Source organism: Callorhinus ursinus, unplaced genomic scaffold (assembly GCF_003265705.2).
Source record: "Callorhinus ursinus isolate GAN/ISIS: 27379988/994484 unplaced genomic scaffold, GSC_fseal_2.0 scaffold25, whole genome shotgun sequence".
Classification (NCBI taxonomy): domain Eukaryota; kingdom Metazoa; phylum Chordata; class Mammalia; order Carnivora; family Otariidae; genus Callorhinus; species Callorhinus ursinus.
In genome coordinates this window covers 2,410,476-2,433,423 of record NW_027397087.1, presented here as the reverse complement: position 1 = coordinate 2,433,423, position 22,948 = coordinate 2,410,476, and the positions used below count along the sequence as shown (strand labels likewise).

Sequence of the window (22,948 nt, the reverse complement as noted above, 5' to 3'; positions counted from 1 at the left end):
AGCCCCACTCGGGGCTCAATATCACGACCCTGAGATCATGACCTGAGCCTAAACCAAGAGTCGGACACTTAACCGACTGCGGCACCCAGGCGCCCCAAGAATTCTTTTATCTTGCATCTATATTTTTTCTCATTCTCTTATTAAATTTCTGTCTAGTGATTTGCCACATACATTACAACATATTAAAATTCTCATATCTGATCTTCCATAGATTAGAATTAGGAATAATAAAGATATGGGTTGAATGCAGCCAGTAGATTCTTGATGCCATTGCTAGGAAGGGAAACCAGGCCTTCATTAGCAGCAGTAACTAGGCCAAAGAAAGGGCTTGATGGCCATGGAGACTGATGAGAGGAATAAATATCTTAGCTTTCCTCACCTCGCTGCTTTTCCCTAATAGAAGCAGTACACAGGGGAGAGTATCTTTAATTATGAATTCCAAAACCTTCATTCAGAAAATTCTGTATTAAGTGGCATAAGTAAAGGACCTCACTGGTTCCCTCTACTGGTCTAGTTCTATAAATTTGCAGTGATGTAGTTTTTTTCCATTAGTGTTTGACTTCCTTAGATCCTTAATGTCTGTTCATTATTGGGATTACAGTTTAAGTTCCTCTCTGTAGAAGTAGACCATGTATATGAAATAGACTTTAACAATTTATTCAGTAGACTCATACTTTATTCTTACACAAATAACACGTTTGGATATGTTCTAAAGTGTTTGTTGCAGTGTTTATATTCCAGAGTTTTTCAGCACCTCTGAGAAGTTATATGGACTTGTTTATTCTTTATAAATAGTTTTTGTTCCTGGTTTCTTGTTCTTATGTTCACACAGTTTAGTAATGTAAATGTATCCTTTCAGCTTTTGGACATGCTTAAGTTCTATACTGGTTTTGAGATTAACGACCAGACTGGAAATGCGCTGACAGAGAATGAGATGACCACAATTCACTATGACAGAATTACTTCTCTACAGGTAACTGAAATGCAGCGCAGCCTATGCTTCTGCTTCATCAAGTTGGGTCACAAATAATTTAGTTTTGTGTAGTACAGACAGAAGAAAGTACTAATTTAATGATGTTTTCATATTGAACTTTTTAAATATTGCTAATTCTAATGAATCCATGGGAAAAAAATGGCTTTCTTCAGTCTTGAGAATCACGATACTGATACTTGACACTCAAATTTTCTATCAGTTACTGGGCCAATTTGATGCATATACTTACATTTTTATTTTATGAAAGACCATTCCAATATATTGACAAAGTGTGTGTGAGCATTTTGTACATTTTAAAAATAAACAACCGTAATGGGACTGAAATTTGCCAATACAGCTCAGCTATGTCCACAAAGTACCTTTGTTTTCTATTACTGATCTCATCCTGCTCTTACTCTTTCTGGTGGCAGAAAGAAACTTTTATTTGTCACTTTGAAGAAATTCAGGTCTTTCTGTTTTAAAGAGTCTTTTTGGGTAAAGACTGAGTCAACTTAAGTTCAAGTTGTCTTTCATAATCAATTCCACTCTCTCTCAAGGACACTCTGCTCTCCCTCTTCTTTCCCAGAATGGTATCTGGATATGTGGAGGCACTGTGATAGCCTCATCATTTTGGAAGAGGAGTGATCTGCACAGAGTCCTGGCTCAGATGTCTTTTCCTGCTCTTCTCAGAGCAGTAGTGTTTTTATCCTTCTGCTTCTGCCCTTGAAGTGACCACAGCTCATGTGGCATGTGGTCTGCTCTCTTGGCACCAGGCAAGGCATGATGATGGTTCCCGAGGAGCTTGGCTACCTCCTTGCTGATGAGGTTCCAGCCTTGCTCTTGGCGGTGCTAGAGTTCTCCTGAGAGCTGACTCGCATTCATTTCCTAGCTTAAACAGCTCACTGAGGCTTGGGTTGCAGCGTCGGTTTGCTGTTACCTGTAGTAATCTCATGGCATGCTCAACAATAACCTTGGCAACTTGTGGTGCCATCTACTATGAGGCACATGAAAACATCTGGATCTTCTCTGTGCCACGTGGACTTTAAGGAAGACTAGGGATGTTACCTTTTACACTCTTACCCAGTCACTGTAATGCTGCTATTTCTGTTTTCTTACAGCTTACCCCATGGTTGGTTGGGGGTGTTACCCTGAGAGGTCCTTTCTTTCCAGAGTTCCAGAGTAAAAGCACAAACCACTGTGCTTTTGAATTCTCCCTCAAGCTATCTCTCCAGTGGGAATTTCCCTTGGAACTTTCTTTTAGTTTTGTTGCGCCGGTTCTTCATAATAAAGTGTTTTGTTTTATTTTTCTGCCTTCCTGTCAGTGAAGCTAAGGCTTTCATGGCTGTTTTCATTTATTTTCAGAATACAGCATTAGAAATAAAAAACTGACCATTGACTCCTTGTTTTTGCAATCCTGCTGGAATAATTCTAGTTTTTTCCCATTGTATTGAATGCTTCTGGCTAAATAAGGCAGAGGTCACATATGAGAAGCATAAGAAAGAAGTGCATTAATATTTTTTAAATATTATTTTTATAATGTATATAAATTGTAGTTGATTGTATTAATATGTAGGCATTAGTTACTGATTTTATCTCTTCCAGAGAGCTGCTTTTGCACATTTCCCTGAACTCTATGATTTTGCCCTCTCAAATGTGGCAGAAGTAGATACTCGGGAATCTTTGGTCAAGCTTTTTGGACCTCTCAGGTAAGTCAACATGAAAGGAAAACTGAATTTTAATTTTCTTTTTCTTTTAATCATTTTGCACTACTAGGTAATGTAACTTATTGCACCACTCTGTTGACAGCTAAAACTAGTGCTTCTCTCTAGCAGTTGGTATCTTTAAGTCACTTAGATATAATTATTGATCTTCTGTTTTGGGGGGCAGAATTTATATTTTTCATAACTTAAACATTTTCCCTAAATCATACATTTTTCTTAGAGTAGAACATAAAATTGGTGTCTCATCAATCATAAAACAGAAACCAGTAAATGTGTGATATTAGAATGTGTGATATTAGAATATGAGAAAAATTTTTGTGTGTTCAAAATTTATGAAATTAGTAATATTCTTTGACACTTAGCTAATATACTTTTTTGAAAATGGTAGTAATACATTTATAGTACATGGTAGGCTCTCTACTAAGTGTGTAAATAATCCTCAAGACATTCATTTGTGTGAGGAGTAGGTACCATTTTAGAAATAAGGTCACTGAGACGCAGAATTGGTAAGTTATTTGCCTAGATCAAATAACAGGTAAGTGGCAGAGCTGGGGTTCCAATTTCAAACCTAGGCAGTCTTAACTTTCAACCGTGTTGTTATCTCCCCATTGTCCTTAATTCTTGGGAGAAATTATGTTTAGTTCGTTGGCTATTTAAAATGAAACAAATTTGGTTTCAACTTGAAAGTTGGTTTGGTTGTTGATTTTCGTAAGATTTAATAATGACTCTTACAATAACACAAAAATCTGTTTCATTCTCTTAATGAACTGCATAAAGTTCCATTGGACAGGTCGACTATACTATTTTTTAATCACTCTACTATTGACACATCTTTACCTTCTCAATTTTTGGCCATTACTAACAATTCAGTAATGAACAACATTGTTTCTGTATCTATATAAAAATTCTTGGTACTGATTCCCAGAAGCAGTATAGTTGACTCGAAGGAGTTGTGTTTAAAATTTGTTACACATTGCTGAATTTCCTTCAAAAATATGTATCGATTATACCAACAGCATATGAGGATTTCTTTCTGTCTCTACCCAGTAGGTACACTAGCCTTTCATTTTTGCCAATCCAAGAATAAAAGAATCCTCATTGTTTAACTTTGCATTCTGTGATTTTCTTGGGGGAATTAAGCATCTTTCTATTTTTCCTGGCCATTTACATTTCCTCTGTAACTTTCTTGTTATCTTTTGCTATTTTGTATTTCATTGCTTGTACTGATTTTTTTTTTTAAAGAAACCTTTATGTATTTTGCATGCTCTGATATTTTGTCTAGTTTGTGTTGCAGTTATTTTCTCTCAATTTCTCACTTTTAAACTTTGTTTTGGTGTATTTTGTTATTACGAATGTTTTAAATTTTTAATCCTGTCAATCATTTTTTAATAACAATAACAAATGGTTTATGTAGAAGGTCTTCATCACCATAAGATTATAAAATATTATATTTTAAAACACTTCCATAGATTTTTTTTTTTACATTCAATTTAGCTGCATAATCCATATGGGGAATTTATTTTTGCCCATAATGCACCTTTATACTCTTGTAAATTATTAAAGATGCTAAAGAACTTTTTTAATGTGGATTATAGCCATTATGTTTACTATATTAGAAATTAAAACTGGAAAATTTTTAAATACTTTATTAAAATCAGTTAAAAGCCTGTTATATGTTAGCATATGTAGCGTTAATGAAAAATATATTGTCCAAAATTAAAAAAATATATAGTGAAGAGTGGCATTGTTTTGCATTTTTGCAAATCTTTTTTTTAATTTAAATTTTAGTTAACATACAATGTAATATTGGTCTCTAAAGTAGAATTCAGTGATTCATCACCTACATACAACACCCAGTGCTCATCACAGCAAGTGCCCTCTCTAATGCCCATCACCCATTTAGCCCATCCCCCACCCATCTCCTTCCATCGACCCTCAGTTTGTTCTCCATCATTAAGAGTCTTCTATGGTTTGCTTCCCTCTCATACTTTTTTTCCCCATTCCCATATGTTCATCTATTTTCTTTCTTAAATTCCACATATGAGTGAAATCATAGGGTATTTATCTTTCTCTATTTCACTTAGCATAATATACTCTAGCTCTATCCACATTGTTGCGAATGGCAAGATTTCATTCTTTCTGATGGCTGAGTAATATTCCATTGTATATATATATACCATCTCTTCTTTATTCATCAGTCAGTGGATATTTGGGCTCTCTCCATAATTTTGCTGTTGTTGATAATGCTGCAATAAACACTGGCGTGCATGTACCCCTTCAAACCTGTATCTTTGTATCCTTTGTGTAAATACCTAGTAGTGCAATTGCTGGATCGTAGGGTAGTTCTCTTTTTAACTTTTTGAGGAACCTCCAAACTGTTCTCCAGAATGGCTGCATCAGTTTGCATTCCCACCAGCAGTGCAAGAGGGTTCCCCTTTCTCTGCATCCTCACTAACACCTGTTGTTTCTTGTGTTGTTTATTTTAACCATTCTGACGGGTATGAGGTGGTATCTCATCATGGTTTTGATTTTTATTTCCCTGATGATGAGTGATACTGAACATTTTTTTCATGTGTCTATTAGCCATCTGGATGTCTTCTTTGGAAAAGTGTCTTTCCATTTCTCAACTGGATTATTTGTTTTTTTGGGTGTTGAGTTTAATAGATTCTTTATAGATTTTAGATACTAACCCTTTATCAGATATGTCATTTACAAATCTCTCATTCTGTAGGCTGCCTTTTAGTTTTGTTGATTGTTTCCTTCGCTGTACTGCAAAATCTTTTTATCTTGATGAAGTCCCAGTAGTTCATAATTGCTTTTGTTTCCCTTGCCTCCAGCAGCATGAAGTAAGAAGTTGCTACAACCAACAGGTTTCTGCCTGTGCTCTCCCCTAGGACTTTGATGGTGTCCTGTCTCACATTTAGGTCTTTCGCCATTTTCAATTTATTTTTGTGTGTGGTGTAAAAAAGTGGCCCAGTTTCATTCTTCTGCATGTTGCTGTCCAGTTTTCCCAACACCATTTGTTGAAGAGACCCTCTTTTTTTCCATTGGATATTCTTAGCTGCTTTGTTGAAGATTAGTTCACCATATAGGTGTGGGTCCATTTCTGGGTTTTCTGTTCTGTTCCATTGATCTGTGTGTTTGTTTTGTGCCAGTACCATACTGTTTTGATGACTACAGTTTTGTAATATAGCTTGAAATCTGGAATCGTGATGTCTCCAGTTGTTTTTCTTTTTCAGGATTGCTTTGGCTATTTGGGATCTTTTGTGGTTCCATAAAGATTTTAGGATTGTTTGTTCTAGGTCTGTGAAAAATACTAGTGGTATTTCGATAGGGATTGTATTAGGTGTGTGGATTGCTTTGGGTAGTATAGACATTTTAACAATGTTTGTTCTTCTAATCCATGAGCATGGAATGCTTTTCCATTTCTTTGTGTCCTCTTCAATTTCTGTCATAAGTGTTCTATAGTTTTCAGAGTACAGATCTTTTACCTCTTTCTTTAGTTAGGTTTATCTCTAGATATCTTACTGTTTTCAGTGCAATTACAAATGGAATCAGTTCCTTGATTTCTTTTTCTGCTGCTTTGTTATTGGTGAATAGAAATACAAGTTCCTGCACATTGATTTTATATCCTGTGACTTTGCTGAATTCATGTATTAGTTCTAGCAATTTTTTAGTGGCGTCTTTTGGGTTTTCTACATAGAATATGTCATCCGCAAATAGTGAAAGTTTGACTTCTTCCTAGCTGATTTGGATGCCTTTTATTTCTTTTTGTTGTCTCATTCCTGAGGCTGAAACTTCCAGTACTATGTTAAATAATAATGGTAAGAGTGGACATCCTTGTCTTATTCCTGACTGTAGGGGAAAGGCTCCCACTTTTTCCCCATTGAGGATGATATTAGCATCTTTTGTATGTGGTCTTTATGATGTTGAGATATGTTCCAACTATCCCTACTTTGTTGAGGGTTTTTATCAAGAATGGATGCTTATTTTGTCAAATGCTTTTTCTGCATCTATTGACAGGATCATATGGTTCTTATCCTTTCATTAATGTGGTGTATCACATTGATTGATTTGCAAATACTGAACCACCCTTACAGCCCAGGAATAAATCCCACTTGATTGTGGTGAATTATTCTTTTAATGTACTATTGAATTCGATTTGCTCGTATTTTATTGAGAATTTTCGCATCCATGTTCATCAGGGATATTGACCTGTAATTCTCCTTTTTGGTGGGGTCTTTGGTTTTGGAATCAAGGTAATGCTGGCCTTGTAGAATGAGTTTGGAAATTTTCCTTCCATTTCTATTTTTTGGAACAGTTTGAGAAGAATAGGTATTGACTCTTCTTTAAATGTCTGGTAGAATTCCCGTGGGAAGCTATCTGGCCCACGACTTTGTTTGTTGGGAGATTTTTGATTACTGATTCAATTTTTTGGCTGGTTATGGGTCTGTTCAAATTTTCTGTTTGTTCCTCTTTCAGTTTTGGTAGTTTGTAAGTTTCTAGGAGTGTCCATTTCTTCTAGATTGCCCAGTTTGTTAGCATATAATTTTTCATAGTATTCTCTTATAATTGTATTTCTATGGTATTGGTTGTGATCTCTCTTCTTTCATTTGTGATTTTATCTGTTTGGGTCCTTTCTCTTTTCTTCTTGATAAATCTAGCTAGGGATTTATCAGTTTTATTAATTCTGTCAACCCTCTCTTAGTTTTGTTAATCTGTTCTACTGGTTTTTTTTATTTCTGTATCATTTATTTCTGCTCTAATCTTTATTATTTCCCTTCTTTTGCTGGCTTTAGACTTCATTTGCTGTTCCTTTTCTATTTCCTTTAGGTGTAAGGTTAAGTTGTGTATTTGAGACTTTTGCTTCTTGAGGAAGGCCTATTTGCTATATACTTCCCTAAGGTTTTGAACTGTTGTGTTTTCATTTGCTTCCATGTGTTTTTTTCATTCTTCTTTAATTTCCTGGTTAACCCACTCATTTTTAGTAGGATGTTCTTAACCTCCATATATTTGAGGTCTTTCCAAATTTTTTCTTGTGGTTGACTTCCAAGTTTCATAGTGTTGTGTTTTGAAACTATGCATGATATAATCACGATCTTTTTGTACTTGTTGAGCGACCCAGTATGTGATCTATTCTAGAGAATGTTCCGTGTACACTCAAAAGAATGTGTATACTGCTGCTTTAGGATGAAATGTTCTGAATGTATCTCTTAAGTCCATCCAGTCCAGTGTGTCATTCAAAGCCATTGTTTCCTTGTTGATTTTCTGTAGATGATCTGTCCATTGCTGTAAGAGGGATGTTAAAGTCCCCTACTATTATTGTATTATTATCAATGATTTTCTTTATGTTTATTATTTTTTATTTCATTTCTTAAAATTTAAATTTAATTAACATATAATGTATTATTGGTTTCAGAGACAGGTCAGTGATACATCAGTCTTATATAATACCCACTGCTCATTAGATCATGTGCCCTACTTAATGTCCATCACCCAGTTACCCCATCCCCCGCCTCCCTCCCCTCCACTCCAGGAACCCTCAGTTTTTTTCTATGATTAACAGTCACTTATAGTTTGTCTCCCTCTCTGATTTCACCTTGTTTTATTTTTCCCTCTCTTCCTCTATGATCCTGTTTGTTTCTTAAATTCCATATGAGTGAGATCATATGATAATTGTCTTTCTCCGATTGACTTATTTGCTTAGCATAATACCCTCTAATTCCATCCACATTGTTGCAAATGGCAAGATTTCATTTTTTAGTTGGCTGAGTAACATTCCAGTGTGTGTGTGTGTGTGTGTGTGTGTGTGTATACACACACCACATCTTCTTTATCCATTCATCTGACTATGGACATCTGGGCTCTTTCCATAGCTTGGCTATTGTAGACATTGCTGCTATGGACATTGGGGTCAGATCACTACATTTGTATCTTTGGGGTAAATCCCTAATAGTGCAGTTGCTGGGTTGTAGGGTAGCTCTATTTTCAACTTTTTGAGGAACCTCTTTATGTTTATTATTAATTGATTTATATATTTGCGTGCTCCCAAGTTGGGGGCATAAATATTTACAATTGTTAGATCTTCTTGATGGTTATACCCCTTAATTATGATATAACGCCCTTCTTCCTCTCTTGTTACAGACTTTGTTTTAAAATCTAGTTTGTCTGGGGCACCTGGGTGGCTCAGTCGGTTAACCGACTGCCGTCGGCTCAGGTCATGATCCTGGAGTCCCGGGATTGAGTCCTGCATCGGGCTCCCTGCTCAGCGAGGAGCCTGCTTCTCCCTCTAACTCTCCCCCCTCTCAGGTACTCTCTCTCTCTCACTCTCACTCTCAAAATAAATAAATAAATCTTTAAAAAAATAAAAATAAAATAAAATCTAGTTTGTCTGATTTAAGTATGGCTACTCCAGCTTTCTTTTGATGTCTGTTAGCATGATAGATGGTTCTTCATACCCTTACTTTCAGTCTGCGGTGTCTTCAGGTCTAAAATGAGTCTCTTGTAGGCAGCATATAGATGAATCTTGTTTTTTTTTTTTTAATCCATTCTGATACCTTATGTCTTTTCATTGGAGCATTTAGTCCATTTACATTCAGATTGATAGTTAAGAGATATGAATCTAGTGCCATTGTGTTACCTGTAGAGTTGGTGTTTCTGGTGATGTTCTCTGGTCCTTTCTAGTGTTTGTTGCTTTTGGTCTTTTTTTCTCCACTCAAAGAGGCGCCTTAAAATTTCTTGCAGGGCTGGTTTAGTGGTCATGAATTCCTTTAGTTTTTGTTTGCCCGGGAAACTCTTTTTTATCTCTCCTTCTATTCTGAATGACAGCCTTGCTGGATAAAGAATTCTCAGCTGCATTTTTCCCCATTCAGCGCATTGAATACATCCTGCCATTTTTTTCTGGCTCACCAAGTTTCTGTGGACAGGTCTGCTGCGAATCTGATCTGTCTAACCTTATAGTTTAAGGACTTTTTTTTCCCTTGCTGCTTTCAGGATTTATTCCTTGTCTGTGTATTTTGTGAATTTGACTATGCTATGCCTTGGCAGTAGTTGACTTTCGTTGAATTTAATGGGTTTTCTCTGTGCTTCTTGGATTTTGATGTCTGTGTCCTTTCCCAGATTGGGGAAGTTTTCAGCTATAATTTGTTCAAATAAACCTTCTGTCCCTTTTTCTCTGTCTTCATCTTCTGGGACTCCTTCCAAAAGGTGGTCGCTTTCCTACTTGTAGACTAGTTTTTGTTCTCTCAGACCTCCAATTGATTTCTTGGACGTTCAGAATGATTTGATAACTATCTAGCTGTGTTCAAGGGATGAGACAAGCTTAGGATCCTCCTACTCCTCCACCATCTTAACTCCTCCCCTGCAAATCTCTTTAATGTCTGGCTTAATCAGAGACAGTTGGATTTGTAGCTCTGCTTCTGTATTTCATTTATTGTGAGATACTGTTTTGGTTGAAGTAAATGAAGAAATTCCCTTACACAAGAGGAAAATATATTTTAATAGCCTTTTCAGATAATTGTGAATATTTTTCTTTGATACTATATCACAACTTGACAAGTGATAGATTCTTAAATGTTAGTTTCAGTGTGGTATCTGAAACCATATTAAGGAAGTCTGTGCAACTCAAGTGAATTAATTTTAGAAATGGAGACATTTGCCTTGCTTATGGATGAGAGGACTCAATTAAGGTATGAATTCTGCCCAAATTGATTTGTAGGTATAATTCAGAATCTCAGCAGGGTATTTTCTAAAAATTGACAAGCTTATTCAAAAATTAATATAGAAAGACAAAGAGACTAGCCAAAACCATTTTGAAAAAGAACGAAGTTCGGCTCAGGTCATGGTCCCAGGGTCCTGGGATCGAGCCCTTCATCGGGTTCCCTGCTTGGCGGGAAGCCTGCTTCTCCCTCTCCCACTCCCCTTGCTTGTGTTCCTTCTCTCGCTGTGTCTCTCTCTGTCAAATAAATAAAATCTTTAAAAAAAAAAAGGAACAAAGTTGAAGTTTTCCCACTACCTAATTTCAAGACTGCCTATATAGCTACAGTAATCAGGACATTATGGTATTGAATAAAGGACATATAGACATATAGATCAGTGGAACAGAGTAGAGTTCAGAAATAGACTAGACATATATCTTAGTTGATTTCTGACTAAGATGCCAAAGCAACTCACTGGGGAAAGGATAGTCTTTTCAACAATGGTGGTGAAACAGTTGGACGTATATGCAAAGTATGAAACTTGACACATACTTCACATCATGTACACAGACTAACTCGGAATGAATCACAGACATTTATCAGAACCAGAACTAATAGGACATATAGGAGAAAATTTTTGTGATTATGGTTTGTGCAAAGATTTCCATAGATTTCCAAAGCACAATCTATAAAGAAAAAAATTGATAAATTGGACTTTATCAAAATTTAAAACTTTTACTATTTGAAAGACATTGTTAACAGAATGTAAATGCAACCCCAGACTGGGAGAAAATATTGACTGAACACATATCTGATGATGGACTGGTATCCAGAAGTCTCAGAACTCAATAATAATAAAACAATTTAAAAATAGCTAAAGACGGGCGCCTGGGTGGCTCATTTGGCTGCCTTTGGCTCAGGTCATGATCCCAGGGTCCTGGGATCGAGCCCTGCATCGGGCTCCCTGCTCCTTGGGAAGCCTGCTTCTCCCTTTCCCACTCCCCCTGCTTGTGTTCCCTCTCTCGTTGTCTCTCTCTCTCTCTCTGTCAAATAAATAAATAAAATCTTTAAAAAAAAAAATAGCTAAAGATTTGAACAGATACTTCACCAAAGATGATACATTTCAGTAAGCCACAGAAAGATGTTTAGCATCATTAGTTATTAGATAAATGCAAGTTTAAATCCTAATGAGATACCATTACATGTCTATTAGAATTGTTAAACATGCTATGTATTGACTTTTGACAAGGATGTGGAACAGCTGGAATTCTTGCACATTGCTGGTGGGATTTTCAAAATGGTAGTGCCTCTTCAGAAAAATGTGACAGTTTCTTGTAGTTAAACATGCATTTACTATACAATCTAGCGTTCTCATAGATATACCCAAATGAAAATTTATGTTCACAAAAAAATCTGTGGGGAAATTTATATAGTGGCTTATAGTTGTCCAAAACAGATACCCTTCAACTGGTGAGTGAATAACACACTGTGCTACATCTGTGTGATGGAATATGGCTCCGCAGTAAAAAGGAACCAATTACAAATGCACACAGTATAGGTGAATTTTAGTTGCATTATGGTAAATGAAAGTAACCAGTATCAAAAGGCTATATAATGTATGATTCCACTTATATGACCTTCTGGGACAAGCAAAATTGTAGAGATAACAGGTTAGTGGTTACCAGGGACTGGGATAGAGTGTGTGAGGGCATTCGGCGAGGGTGATGAAAATATATTTAAGTAATAGAAAGCTTAATTAAATTATTACTTAAGTAATTAAGTAAATAGAAAGTAATAGAAAATTCAGCTCATGATGGTGAATACACGTTTTCCAGAATTCATTTTTCACTTGGAAGTTCCAATTTTATCTTTGGTAACAAATACTATCCGTTGTTTTCCTTAAAGTTACTGGTTTATTTTGTTCAGATTTGGAAATTTTTTGCTGTTTATTCAAGTTTGAATAACCATAGTTTGTCATTAGTTCTTTGAAGTAAAAATTGTGTGGAAAATGTGTACTTCCTATCTTGTCACACAGAATTTTTAAAAAACAGATACTCAAGAGTCCAAATTTAATTATATTAATAATTAATTTTAAGTAGCAATTTAATTTCAATTAATAAATTAATTTTGCTACTTCGTTAAGGGCATTCTTAAACGAAAGTGGCTTTTTTTCCCCCTCTGCATGTGGCAGTAAGGAATGCCATAGTTCCTTATAGTCCTGGTTGATACCACCGCCTTCACCCATGCCAGCAGTTTTACCCACCATTGCTTTTCACTGTGTATGTAAAAATAGTGAAAAAAACAAATAATGTCTTAGTATTAATAGAAAGAAATATTGTGGGCGCCTGGGTGGCTCAGTTGGTTAAGCGACTGCCTTCGGCTCAGGTCATGATCCTGGAGTCCCGGGATCGAGTCCCGTATCGGGCTCCCTGCTCGGCGGGGAGTCTGCTTCTCCCTCTGACCCTCCCCCCTCTCATGCTCTCTCTCTCTCTCTCTCATTCTTTCTCTCAAATAAATAAATAAATAAAATCTTTTTAAAAATTTAAAAAAAAAGAAAGAAATATTGTTCTTCCAGACTTACTAGAAATAGGTCTCAGGGACCCACAGGGGTTTTGCAGAAGACCTTTGAGAACCTGCATTAAGGGGGTTAACTTTCATTGCTGATTTTTTTTATTCGCTGCAGTTTCATAGGGTTATATTTGCTAGGTAAAATTTTTTAAGCAATCTGTAAAATTGTGTGTTTCAGAAGTAAAGTAAGGGAAGTTAATAAGATATTCTGATCCAAATATTCCTTATTCTGCAGTTCAAATACACTCCACCAGGTGGCATCATACCTCTGCTTGTTACCAACTCTTCCTAAAAATGAAGACACAACTTTTGATAAAGAATTTCTTCTAGAATTGCTGGTAAATATTAATGTTCTTTAAATTTTCCCTTTCTTAAAGACATGTGTTGATACAAATTTTTTCCTGGGCTAAAGGTTAAGTAGGTCATTGCTACCTGTTTTACAAGTACATCATCATATGATTTTGTCAGATTTCTTATCTATTAGATTTCTTTTCTTAAGTCTTTAACCTTTTAAAACTGCTTCATGGCATGAATTCAGTCCATGCAAACATTAATGAGCAGCTTCTGTGTCAGGCACTGGATTCAGGCATTAGGGATACATAGATAATTGACACCATTCCTGCCTTTTAGAGGTCATAGTTACACAGACACAGGTAATACATATGCATTCATATTTATCTAACCATTTATTTTAAAAGTTATTTAAATATGGTACCTTGAATATTAAGGCATGCCTTTATCATTAGAAAACTCAGGAATAGTTAGAAAAATTATCACTGACTTGGTGGTTTAAGAATTCTAACGGATTTTTCAGTCATTTTGGGAAATAATGGACTTTAACTCAAACTAATCCTTTTTTGGTAAGGTTTTATTTTTTTTAGTGCAGTTTTAGGTTCACAGAAAAAATTGAGGACGAGGAATATACTTTATTTTTAGCTTTAGTAAAATAATTCATAAAATGCATGAGGAATTATATCCCCACTCTGAATATTTAAGCTGTTTGCAATGTTCACTTTTACAAATAATGATGTAGTCCTGGCACATGCCTCTTTGTGCACATGTGTGGACATTTAGGAGAGGTACCTAGAAGTGAAATTGTTTGATTGAAGCATGTGCTTATTTAAAAGATAAGATTCAGCCGAATTATCCTCTGAAAGATGTATGTTCCTACCAACAGTATATTAGAGTGTGTCTCCTTAAGCAGCTTTGGATGTTATGAGTCATCCCAATTTCTGCCAGTTGCATGGGTAAAATTGTTTTAATTTTTTTGTTTTTAGTTTGTTTTTTATAACTCTACAAACATAAACTGTGTGGGTGTGTATAGGCATTTTTTACATGTATGGAACCATAATAGGTACACAGTTTTGTGACTTATATTCCAAGCTTATACTTTTAATATAGGGTGTAAAATACAGTCTCTTACTATAGAGAAGATGATGCTAGTTTTGGGGATAGTAACCAGAAGCTATTGGTAGCAGGTGTTTTAAGCCTGATGACAGCTGTTTTAAATGCCAGTTGGAGAGATATTCTTAGAGTTTTAACTTAATTCAAGTATGGAAAATGCTTTTTTATTGATATGCTTACTTGTGTGAAATGTATGTCTTAGGTCACCATCTTTGCCTTTTCATTATTTCTGACTACAAGTGCTTTATAAAACTTCCTTGCCCTATTTTCTGACAGCATGAAATCTTTTCTCATAAGTCAGGTTTGGGGATTAATAATAAATCCTTCTATACAAAGAAATGAGGATTTTTTCAGGAATCTTTCTAATGGAAAATAGGTTTAAATATAAAGCGGATCCTATGCCTTTTACAGTCTTACAGCTAAGATTCATCCATGAAATTTAAATATTTTTGCCAAAAAGAAAACAGTTTTAAAAATTTATAGTGCTACAGCATTATCTTTTATTTCCTTGCTCTCCTAAAGGATTTCCTTAGGCTTTGTATTCTTCTAATATCTGAATTATGATAAAGAAGTTGAAATATGCATATTGTTTAGATGATATCACACTATTTTCTTTCCTAAAATAATACTCTCCCTACTGAAGAGAACGTGACACATTTTCCACATGTATCTTTTTAACATGTTAATTGGGTAACAAGCTTATTTCTGTTAGAGGTAGATGACTATAATATTAACAATGGAAGTCTACATAGAGGTCATAAAGTCCATCTCTCATTTTACAAGGAAAACTGAGGCCAGTTTGTGTGTGTGTGTGTGTGTGTGTGTGTGTGTGTGTGTGTTTAAAAAGATTTATTTATTTACTTCAGAGAGTGAGAAACAGCCTGAGTGAGGGGGGTTGGGCAGCGGGAGAGGGGAAGCAAACTCTACACTGAGTGTGGAGCCCAGTGCTGAGTTCTGTCTCCTGACCTGAAGATCACGACCTGAATTGAAACCAAGAGTCAGACACTTAACCAACTGAGCCACCCAGGTGCCCCCAGGTTTTTAATAAACAAAACTTTCCATATTGTTTAATTAGTAGTAGAATGAAAACTATAATCTAGGACTTAGGGCTTAACATTGGTGAATATTAAGTGCTATGGTTTTTAAGGTCTTGGCATGTGCCCCAGGCACTTTGATACTGTTTTACAGTATTCCGTTTCATTTTCATAAGAAACCTGAGAGGTGAGTTTTTTTGTCTGTTTTACTGAAAAAGAAGCTAAGATCAGGGAAGTTAAAGGAACATGCCCAGTTTTTACATAGCTCATAAATTAGAGGTACTTGGTGTTGAACTCTGATCTGCCTGATTCCAAAGCCCATCATAATTGGTGCCTCTCTCATCTTTGACTTATGGAGAAAATGGAAAAAGGGGAAAAACCCTCTTATTAAGTGGTACCATAACTGAAAGACATGAAACTTTTCAATCCATACTTTATGGTGAATTACTCCATAAATTATTTTAAGAAAAGATGCTTATAACTTTCCGCATGATCCTGTTTCTTTTAGGTATCTCGTCATGAACGTCGAATTTCTCAGATTCAGCAGTTGAACCAGATGCCTTTGTATCCAACTGAGAAAATCATATGGGATGAAAATATTGTCCCAACTGAGTACTATTCTGGGGAAGGTATGGCAGAGAAGTACGGGATTCAGGTGTACCATGAAATTTAGTTTAGAATTTATCATATGTAACTGAAAATACTCCTATCTGTTACATGCATTAGGGTAATTTTCTGATACCCTGAAGTTTAATTTTAAAGCTGGAAACTATTCAGTATTTTGAATGCATAGTATTAAAGATTTTTATTAAATTTAACCATACCTTAAAGTGTGTGTGTATGTGTGTGTGAGCATGTGCGAATGCGTGCTGTGCACACATGCTCAGACGTGCACATGTATACATGTATACATATATTAGGATGAGATATATATATATATGTCATATACATATATCATCCTTTATAAAATATGACCGTAAGCATAAAACTGTGTTTTAAGGAGACCTAATAGTGAAGGAAGTATAGCCCTCATTATATCACTGTAAAAGGCTCTGTTTGGTAGTATATTATTTTTCAAAGCCTTTTTTAGAAGTTCTTTCGAATTCCTTGTTAAGCCAGCTAATGACCACCAAAAATTGTCAGTAGTTAATAATAAACCCTTCGTTTTGATTAAAAATAGTTATTCCCTGGTTTACTTATCTATTTCAACAGATTTCTTCCTAGATGCTTTTGTTCATCCACTAAGGATGAGAATTTGTCACAATTGAGTATATGCTGAAGTACATTCTGACATATTTGAAGGCATATTTAAAAAAAAAATTAAGGAAATTTTTTGAACAATGACATCATTATGAGAAGTTTGGCTATTTTAAAGAAATCATCAGTGGTAATTTATTTAAAAGAAAAATGGATACTTCAGAGTCGTATCCTGAAGTTGTATCCATAACTTCAGTAAAGCCGGTGCACCAAAATTGTGCTAGATTTCAGAATAGGCAGTCTTCATATTTTTTTTATTCTTAACAAGGGTCAGTGTCTTGTTTTTTCATTTTTCTAATTTGTTCATGCTAAAAGCATTTATGACCGTGTATGTATGACATCTAACTCTTTGTCTAATCAATTCCCAAAAGGCAAATAATCACTTCGTATTTTGTCTTGTCAGTACAGAGCTTATGTGTCCTTAAATATGTACATAGTCTTTCATCTAGCTTTTGGTGCTATCTAGTGATGCTGCTCTGAGTTTAAAACACATTTGCTTAGTATGTAAAATATTGTTCTTCTTTCCCACCTGCAATTAATGAAGGTTAAGGAAAGTATTTCAGAACAATATTAGTTGCCAAATGGTTTAACTGTAATAAAGCTGTCTTCAGATATTTGGCTATGTGATGCCATTGTTCTTTAGGGACCATGGATGGCACTGTGTTTTAGGGGCTCAATATCTGATGCTCATAAATAAGCAAAGATCAAAGCTAATACTGAATGTTTATGCAGCCTGCTTCTAGCTCCCAAGAAGAGAAAATAAGTGTGAAATTGGTACAGATATTTAAAAAAATATAGTTAAGAATTGTAAAGAAAATCCTTGTAAAATTTTATGCCCTCGTTTTGAGCCTTTTTAAGAAAATAAACACCAATATAGAAAGCCACACAACATAAATATAGGGCTTAACAAATTATCATAAGGGAAATAACCACCTTATTAGCTATCCCAGAACCCTCCTGTAAGCTCCTTCCTAGTTACTGCTTCTCCCTCCACCTGAAAGTAACCATTTCTTGACTTCTATAGCAATCACTATATATTTCTTCATAGTTTTATCACCTACTTGTGCATCGATGTTTGATAGTCAATCTTGTACATTGTTTAAAATGTCTTTTACTTCACAAATGCCCTCTGTATCCCTTTTCTTTTGAAGAACCTGAATTGTTTGATCTGTATAGTTTCCCACAGTCTAGTTTTTTCTAACTGACTACTCAGTGTACAGTTGAGTATGTCTCTCTGCTCTTTATTTTTCTTGCAGATTGGCAGCTGAATGCAGAGTCTTGGTCAGGCTTAGGTTTTCTCTCTGGCAAGATTCTTGGTGGTGCTGTATTCTCTCATCAGATGCACAGAATGTCTGGTTGTTTGTGTGTATGTGTATGATATAAGTAGCCATTGCTGCTTAATGGCTAGATTTGTTAATTCAATGACAGTTGCAAAATAGTCACATTTTAATTTTTTTTTTTTTAATAAAATTATGCTGTCTAAAGAGACACTTTCCCTCAGCCTCTGGCGTGGAAGATACTGAGTTAGATTATAAATCAGAATCTAACAAATGATGTGAAATTTTTTTTTGCAGTTCTTTGCCATTTGGTAAGAATGGATACAGATGATGAAAATAATATGATTTTCCAGTAAAATGTGTTTACTTTGAGGTTCTTTTTTTTTTTTTTTACCTTTTTGGTATTGCAGCCAAGTGCTTATTCACTTATTATCCAAGGGAAAGAGCAGTTAGTGAAGATATTAGAAAGAATATTGTTCATTAGTATAGTCAGAGAAGGGAAGTAACTCCAGGAATAGCATCCAACGAATACCTTAACCTTAAAGTCTAGCCAAAAGGCAGAGATTCAGAGCACAGTAGTGCTCATTGGAGATAGATTAATATGTTGTAATATACTGACTACTTAGCTTTCATGGTAAATTTGTCATGGGCTTAGTTTATGGTCATTATTTACTTCGAGCTTTGCCAAATACAAATGAGGGGGTAAAGGAAGAATTTTTAAACTACTTGAGACTATATTAATTGTAAGTATCTTCAGATACTTTTGAGAAGCCTGTTTGAATCATTGATGCACGGTTGTATGTATTAATGAGATTTATCCTTACTTCCCAACTCTTAATAGATAGCATTTGTTAACTTGGTTTTTCAGTTTCTGTGTGAAAATAAGACTAGAACCTTATCAAATATGCTATATTTCAGACATCATTAAATTAAACTCTTAACCAAACTTGTAGTGCATTTCTTTATACATAGCACAGCTGTCTGATTAAAAGAATAATTCACATGTGGGTGTTGTTTTCCTTTTCAGGTTGTCTTGCTCTTCCCAAGTTGAATTTGCAGTTTTTGACTCTTCATGATTACCTCTTAAGGAATTTTAATCTCTTCCGCTTAGAATCAACTTACGAAATTAGGCAGGACATCGAGGATAGTGTCAGCAGAATGAAGCCATGGTTAGTAAATTGGTTCCACTTGTAATGAAGAGGTGCAAACAGTGACTGACATAACTCTCTGTCAGAAACCTCCTAAGTGTATTTAGAAACAGTATGCCTGGCGTGAAGATGCCCTCCAAAATATGAGATATTTACTCTTTGAGAAATTCTCTAATGTGGATTAGTGTATACCAAAAGTGCTAAAACATAAAATATCTGTCTGGGTACTTGGGTGTGGTGCTGGGGGCTGGGGATAAGGGAGGAGAGGTATTCATTCATGGAGGGTGGTGAGGGGAGAAATGTAGAGGGGAGAGTAGGATGGACATTAGCAAAGGGTAAAGAGGGAAGGTATGGGCTGACCAGCAGGCCTTTACTAGGACAACGGTTCAAGTCCTGGGAGCTTATGATAAGGAGGTCTTCTACTACCCCAGCTGCTCTTGTGGGGCCGTCACCAGTATCTCAGTTAGCCTCTCTCAGGAACCTGGCAAGAGATGAGGAGCACTGCTGAGCATCACATGGAATCAAACGTTGCAAAGTCTTTCCCGGTCCTCCCTCCATAGATTACCTTGACTAAACCATCAGGATTTACTTTGGGGGCCAGTTGAGTAGGTCTCTTTATTTGAGGAAGTCTTCTGCTTAAACTCAACTCCCCACTTGCTAGCTCATGTCTGGAATTCTTTTAGCTAAGAAAAGACTTTCATTCTAGTTATTGTAGGCAGCTCTGCATTATGAGATTTGTGAAGGTCCGTTTTCCTTTTTAGACATGACTGATTTAGACATGAGATAAATGCCCTTCATTCACTATTTCATTCTACATATGAAATTGATTAGGGTAAGTTATATATCACAAATGACTATAAACTAGTAAAATTAATTCTATAAAATGGATTTTTATTATATTCTGGTCACACTATGCATTGCATACACATACAATTGTATTGCGTTCTGTATGAAAAGCTTAACAGTTTTTGAATGTGAATAGATTCAGGTATCTTCCAGGCTTCTCTCCTTACTAATTATAGACAGCTACATGGACACTGTGATTATGATCTATTTTTCTCACTTCCACATTTTATTTCATACACAGTTCTATTTTTTAATTAGTTATTATGTGAAAAGTTATTCTGGGTGAGAGTATAAAACATAACATAAAATATTTTTTACTTAATAATCAGTTGAGTCAGTAGGCAGGCTAGCACTGTGAGGTTTGTATACTCGCTGGCTGATCATCCCTGCCCACAGTTTTGCTGGAATTATTGCCCATTATTTGGACCCCCAGGGTGTGCTTGATCAGAAAGCTTCTTTCAGTTTATGGTTAACCTTGGGTTTACATGCTCAGATTGTGGACCTAATTTTGGCCATTTTGCAAACTAGGGATTTATTAACTAGCAGTTTATCAAATAGAATTCACTTATATTTTACTTAAATGCTAAATAAAGCAAAAATACTTAATTCTGTGGTCTATTAATAAAGGACATTTTTTTAACTTACATTATTTTCTGCTATGGGAAAGAAAATGTCACTTTTGGGAGTTAACTTGTGATAATAAATTTTTCTAGATTTTCATTCCTAATTGCCCATCACTGAAGGCTTTTAAAAATAATGAGATCTAAAAAGAGGCCAGGCTTCTATCTGTTTCTTGTGTGCTGAAGGTGGAAAAGTCGGGGCATAAATTTTACTCAATGCTTGGTACTAATGATCATGTATTCAGGTTGCTGAAACCACTGAGCAACATAAGGGAGAAAGTATTTATGAGGGGCAGAAATCTATCCTTTTTAATCCTTCCTGTTGCAGGCAGATTTTATAAGGGAAGAAAAAAGAGTTGGGGAGAATAGATTACTGGTTGCCTGGGGGTAGTAACAGGATTGACTGTAGTCAAATGAGAGGGATCTTTTATGCATAGGATGGAAGTGTTCTCAGATTGTGGTGATGGACGCACAACTCTGCAAATTTACTAAACATCATTGAATTGTGCATTTACAATGAATGAATTTTATGGTATGTAAGCTATACTGTGGTAAAAGTGTAAAAAATGGAGGAGGTAACAGTTACTACAAAAGGGTTTAGACACAAGATAATACCTTTTAGAAATTCCCTGTACTAAGCAAGTCACGGGATGCAGAACTTTTATTTTAATTGGTTTCACTCTTTGATGTTGTGAAGTTCTATAATTTTTTTCTTATAACACAAAGCCTTTACCTGGGAGGTAGCTTTTCTTTATCTGTGTAAGTATGTCATTTTTGGCAGTACTTTCCGGTTTTGGAGTGCTGCTGCAGTATTTATGTTATAGATTTCCCGGATACACTACTTAATGTAAAATCTGAAGCACCGGTTAGACTAACACAAGAAGAAAGAATGGGTATTTGAATGTTAGTGATTCTGGTTATTACAACTAGCTTGATTATCTTTACCCCCAATCCATGGCAGTATCTTTTAAATGATTTAAATAGTATGCCCTAAAGCGAGCATTTGCATAGATATTATCATTTGTTGGTTTGTTTTTAATTTTTGAAAATTCCAACTTGTTCCAGAACAGCTTATAGAAATACCGAAATACATAAAATGTAAGGAGTTGAGACTATCTTGATGAAGAGAGGAAAAGGATAAGAATTATTATTACATTATTATAATCTAGATTATTATTATAGGTTATTCTTTTTTTAAGATTTTATTTATTCATTTGAGAGAGCAGAGAGTGAGAGGGAGAAGCAGACCCCCAGCTGAGCCTGGAGCCCTGTGCAGAGCCCAGTAAGGGCCTCAGCCCCAGAACCCCAGAGATCATGACCTGAGCCGAAGGCAGATGCTTAACCATCTGAGCCACCCAGGCGCCCTGGGATAGATTGTTCTTTGACCAAATGCCTCCACTCTATGTATACAGAGTTACCTTTTTTTTCTGTGTGTGTGTGTGTGTGTGTGTGGCATACTCTTCTCTACTTGCCTTTCTTTACTGGACCATATTTGCCTATTCATTCTACTGAATATATTCCTTCTATATTGGGACTTTGTTTTTTTGGTTTGTTTTGTTTTTTGTTTTAAGTTTAGAAATAAGAGTTACTAATGTCTGGGCTTAGTAGCTAAATATGTGTTCCTCCTTACTGATTTTAGTTGACCAGAAGTTGGGGAAAAGTCATTTTTTTGTTTGAGTAATCATGCACTTCTTTGGTTTTCAGGCAATCTGAGTATGGTGGTGTAGTGTTTGGTGGTTGGGCACGAATGGCCCAGCCTATCGTGGCTTTCACTGTAGTTGAGGTTGCCAAGCCCAACATAGGTGAAAACTGGCCAACCCGAGTTCGTGCGGATGTTACCATCAATCTGAATGTCAGAGATCACATCAAAGATGAATGGGAAGGTAATTTTGTATTTCAAAAAATTAAGTTACATTTTTGCCTTTTTAGTGTATAGACTTAGAAAATTGGCAAAGCACTTTTACTAAGCATTACCCTTCTAAACATTTATGAAATTTATCTTTAAAAATTGTCTTTATAATTACTAGTAGTAAAAATATCAAGGAACATACAGGCACAATTAAATGTCTTAATACTTTAGTAAAAAGCATAAAATAGCATGCATATCACAGTATTTTGAGAATTGCAGTTTGCAAAGCTGAGAGGATCTCTTTAAATCCCAAATTTAGTAAGACAATATTTATGAATTTGTAGGATCAATATAAAAAGAATCAAAATATTACTGTTCACTAAAGAAAGGGGGGATAACCCACACATAACCTGCACACCTGCAGAGCTAGTAAAGAAAATTGGTGTTTTTAAGAGCAAAAAGTCACCAAAGTAAAGAGAATAGGGATGCATACAGTTGCTGCAAAATAAAGATACAAAATCAAAAGTAGACAAACTCAAAAGGAATTTAAGGAG

At 35.5% G+C, this 22,948-nt stretch overlaps 1 protein-coding gene across 2 annotated transcripts in view; it reads left to right on the top strand.

The window, feature by feature from the left end:
- Positions 1–22,948, top strand: part of AQR (aquarius intron-binding spliceosomal factor) — a 108,817-nt gene that overhangs the window by 37,140 nt on the left and 48,729 nt on the right. For both annotated transcript variants that reach the window (XR_003210524.2, XM_025883877.2), the window contains exons 12-17: positions 860–973; positions 2,576–2,679; positions 13,195–13,297; positions 15,906–16,026; positions 18,959–19,100; positions 22,250–22,428. Coding sequence is in view for 1 of the 2 variants with exons in the window: in XM_025883877.2 (XP_025739662.1) it covers positions 860–973; positions 2,576–2,679; positions 13,195–13,297; positions 15,906–16,026; positions 18,959–19,100; positions 22,250–22,428 (763 nt within the window). In the remaining variant the exon portion in view is untranslated. The remainder of the gene's footprint in view (positions 1–859; positions 974–2,575; positions 2,680–13,194; positions 13,298–15,905; positions 16,027–18,958; positions 19,101–22,249; positions 22,429–22,948) is intronic.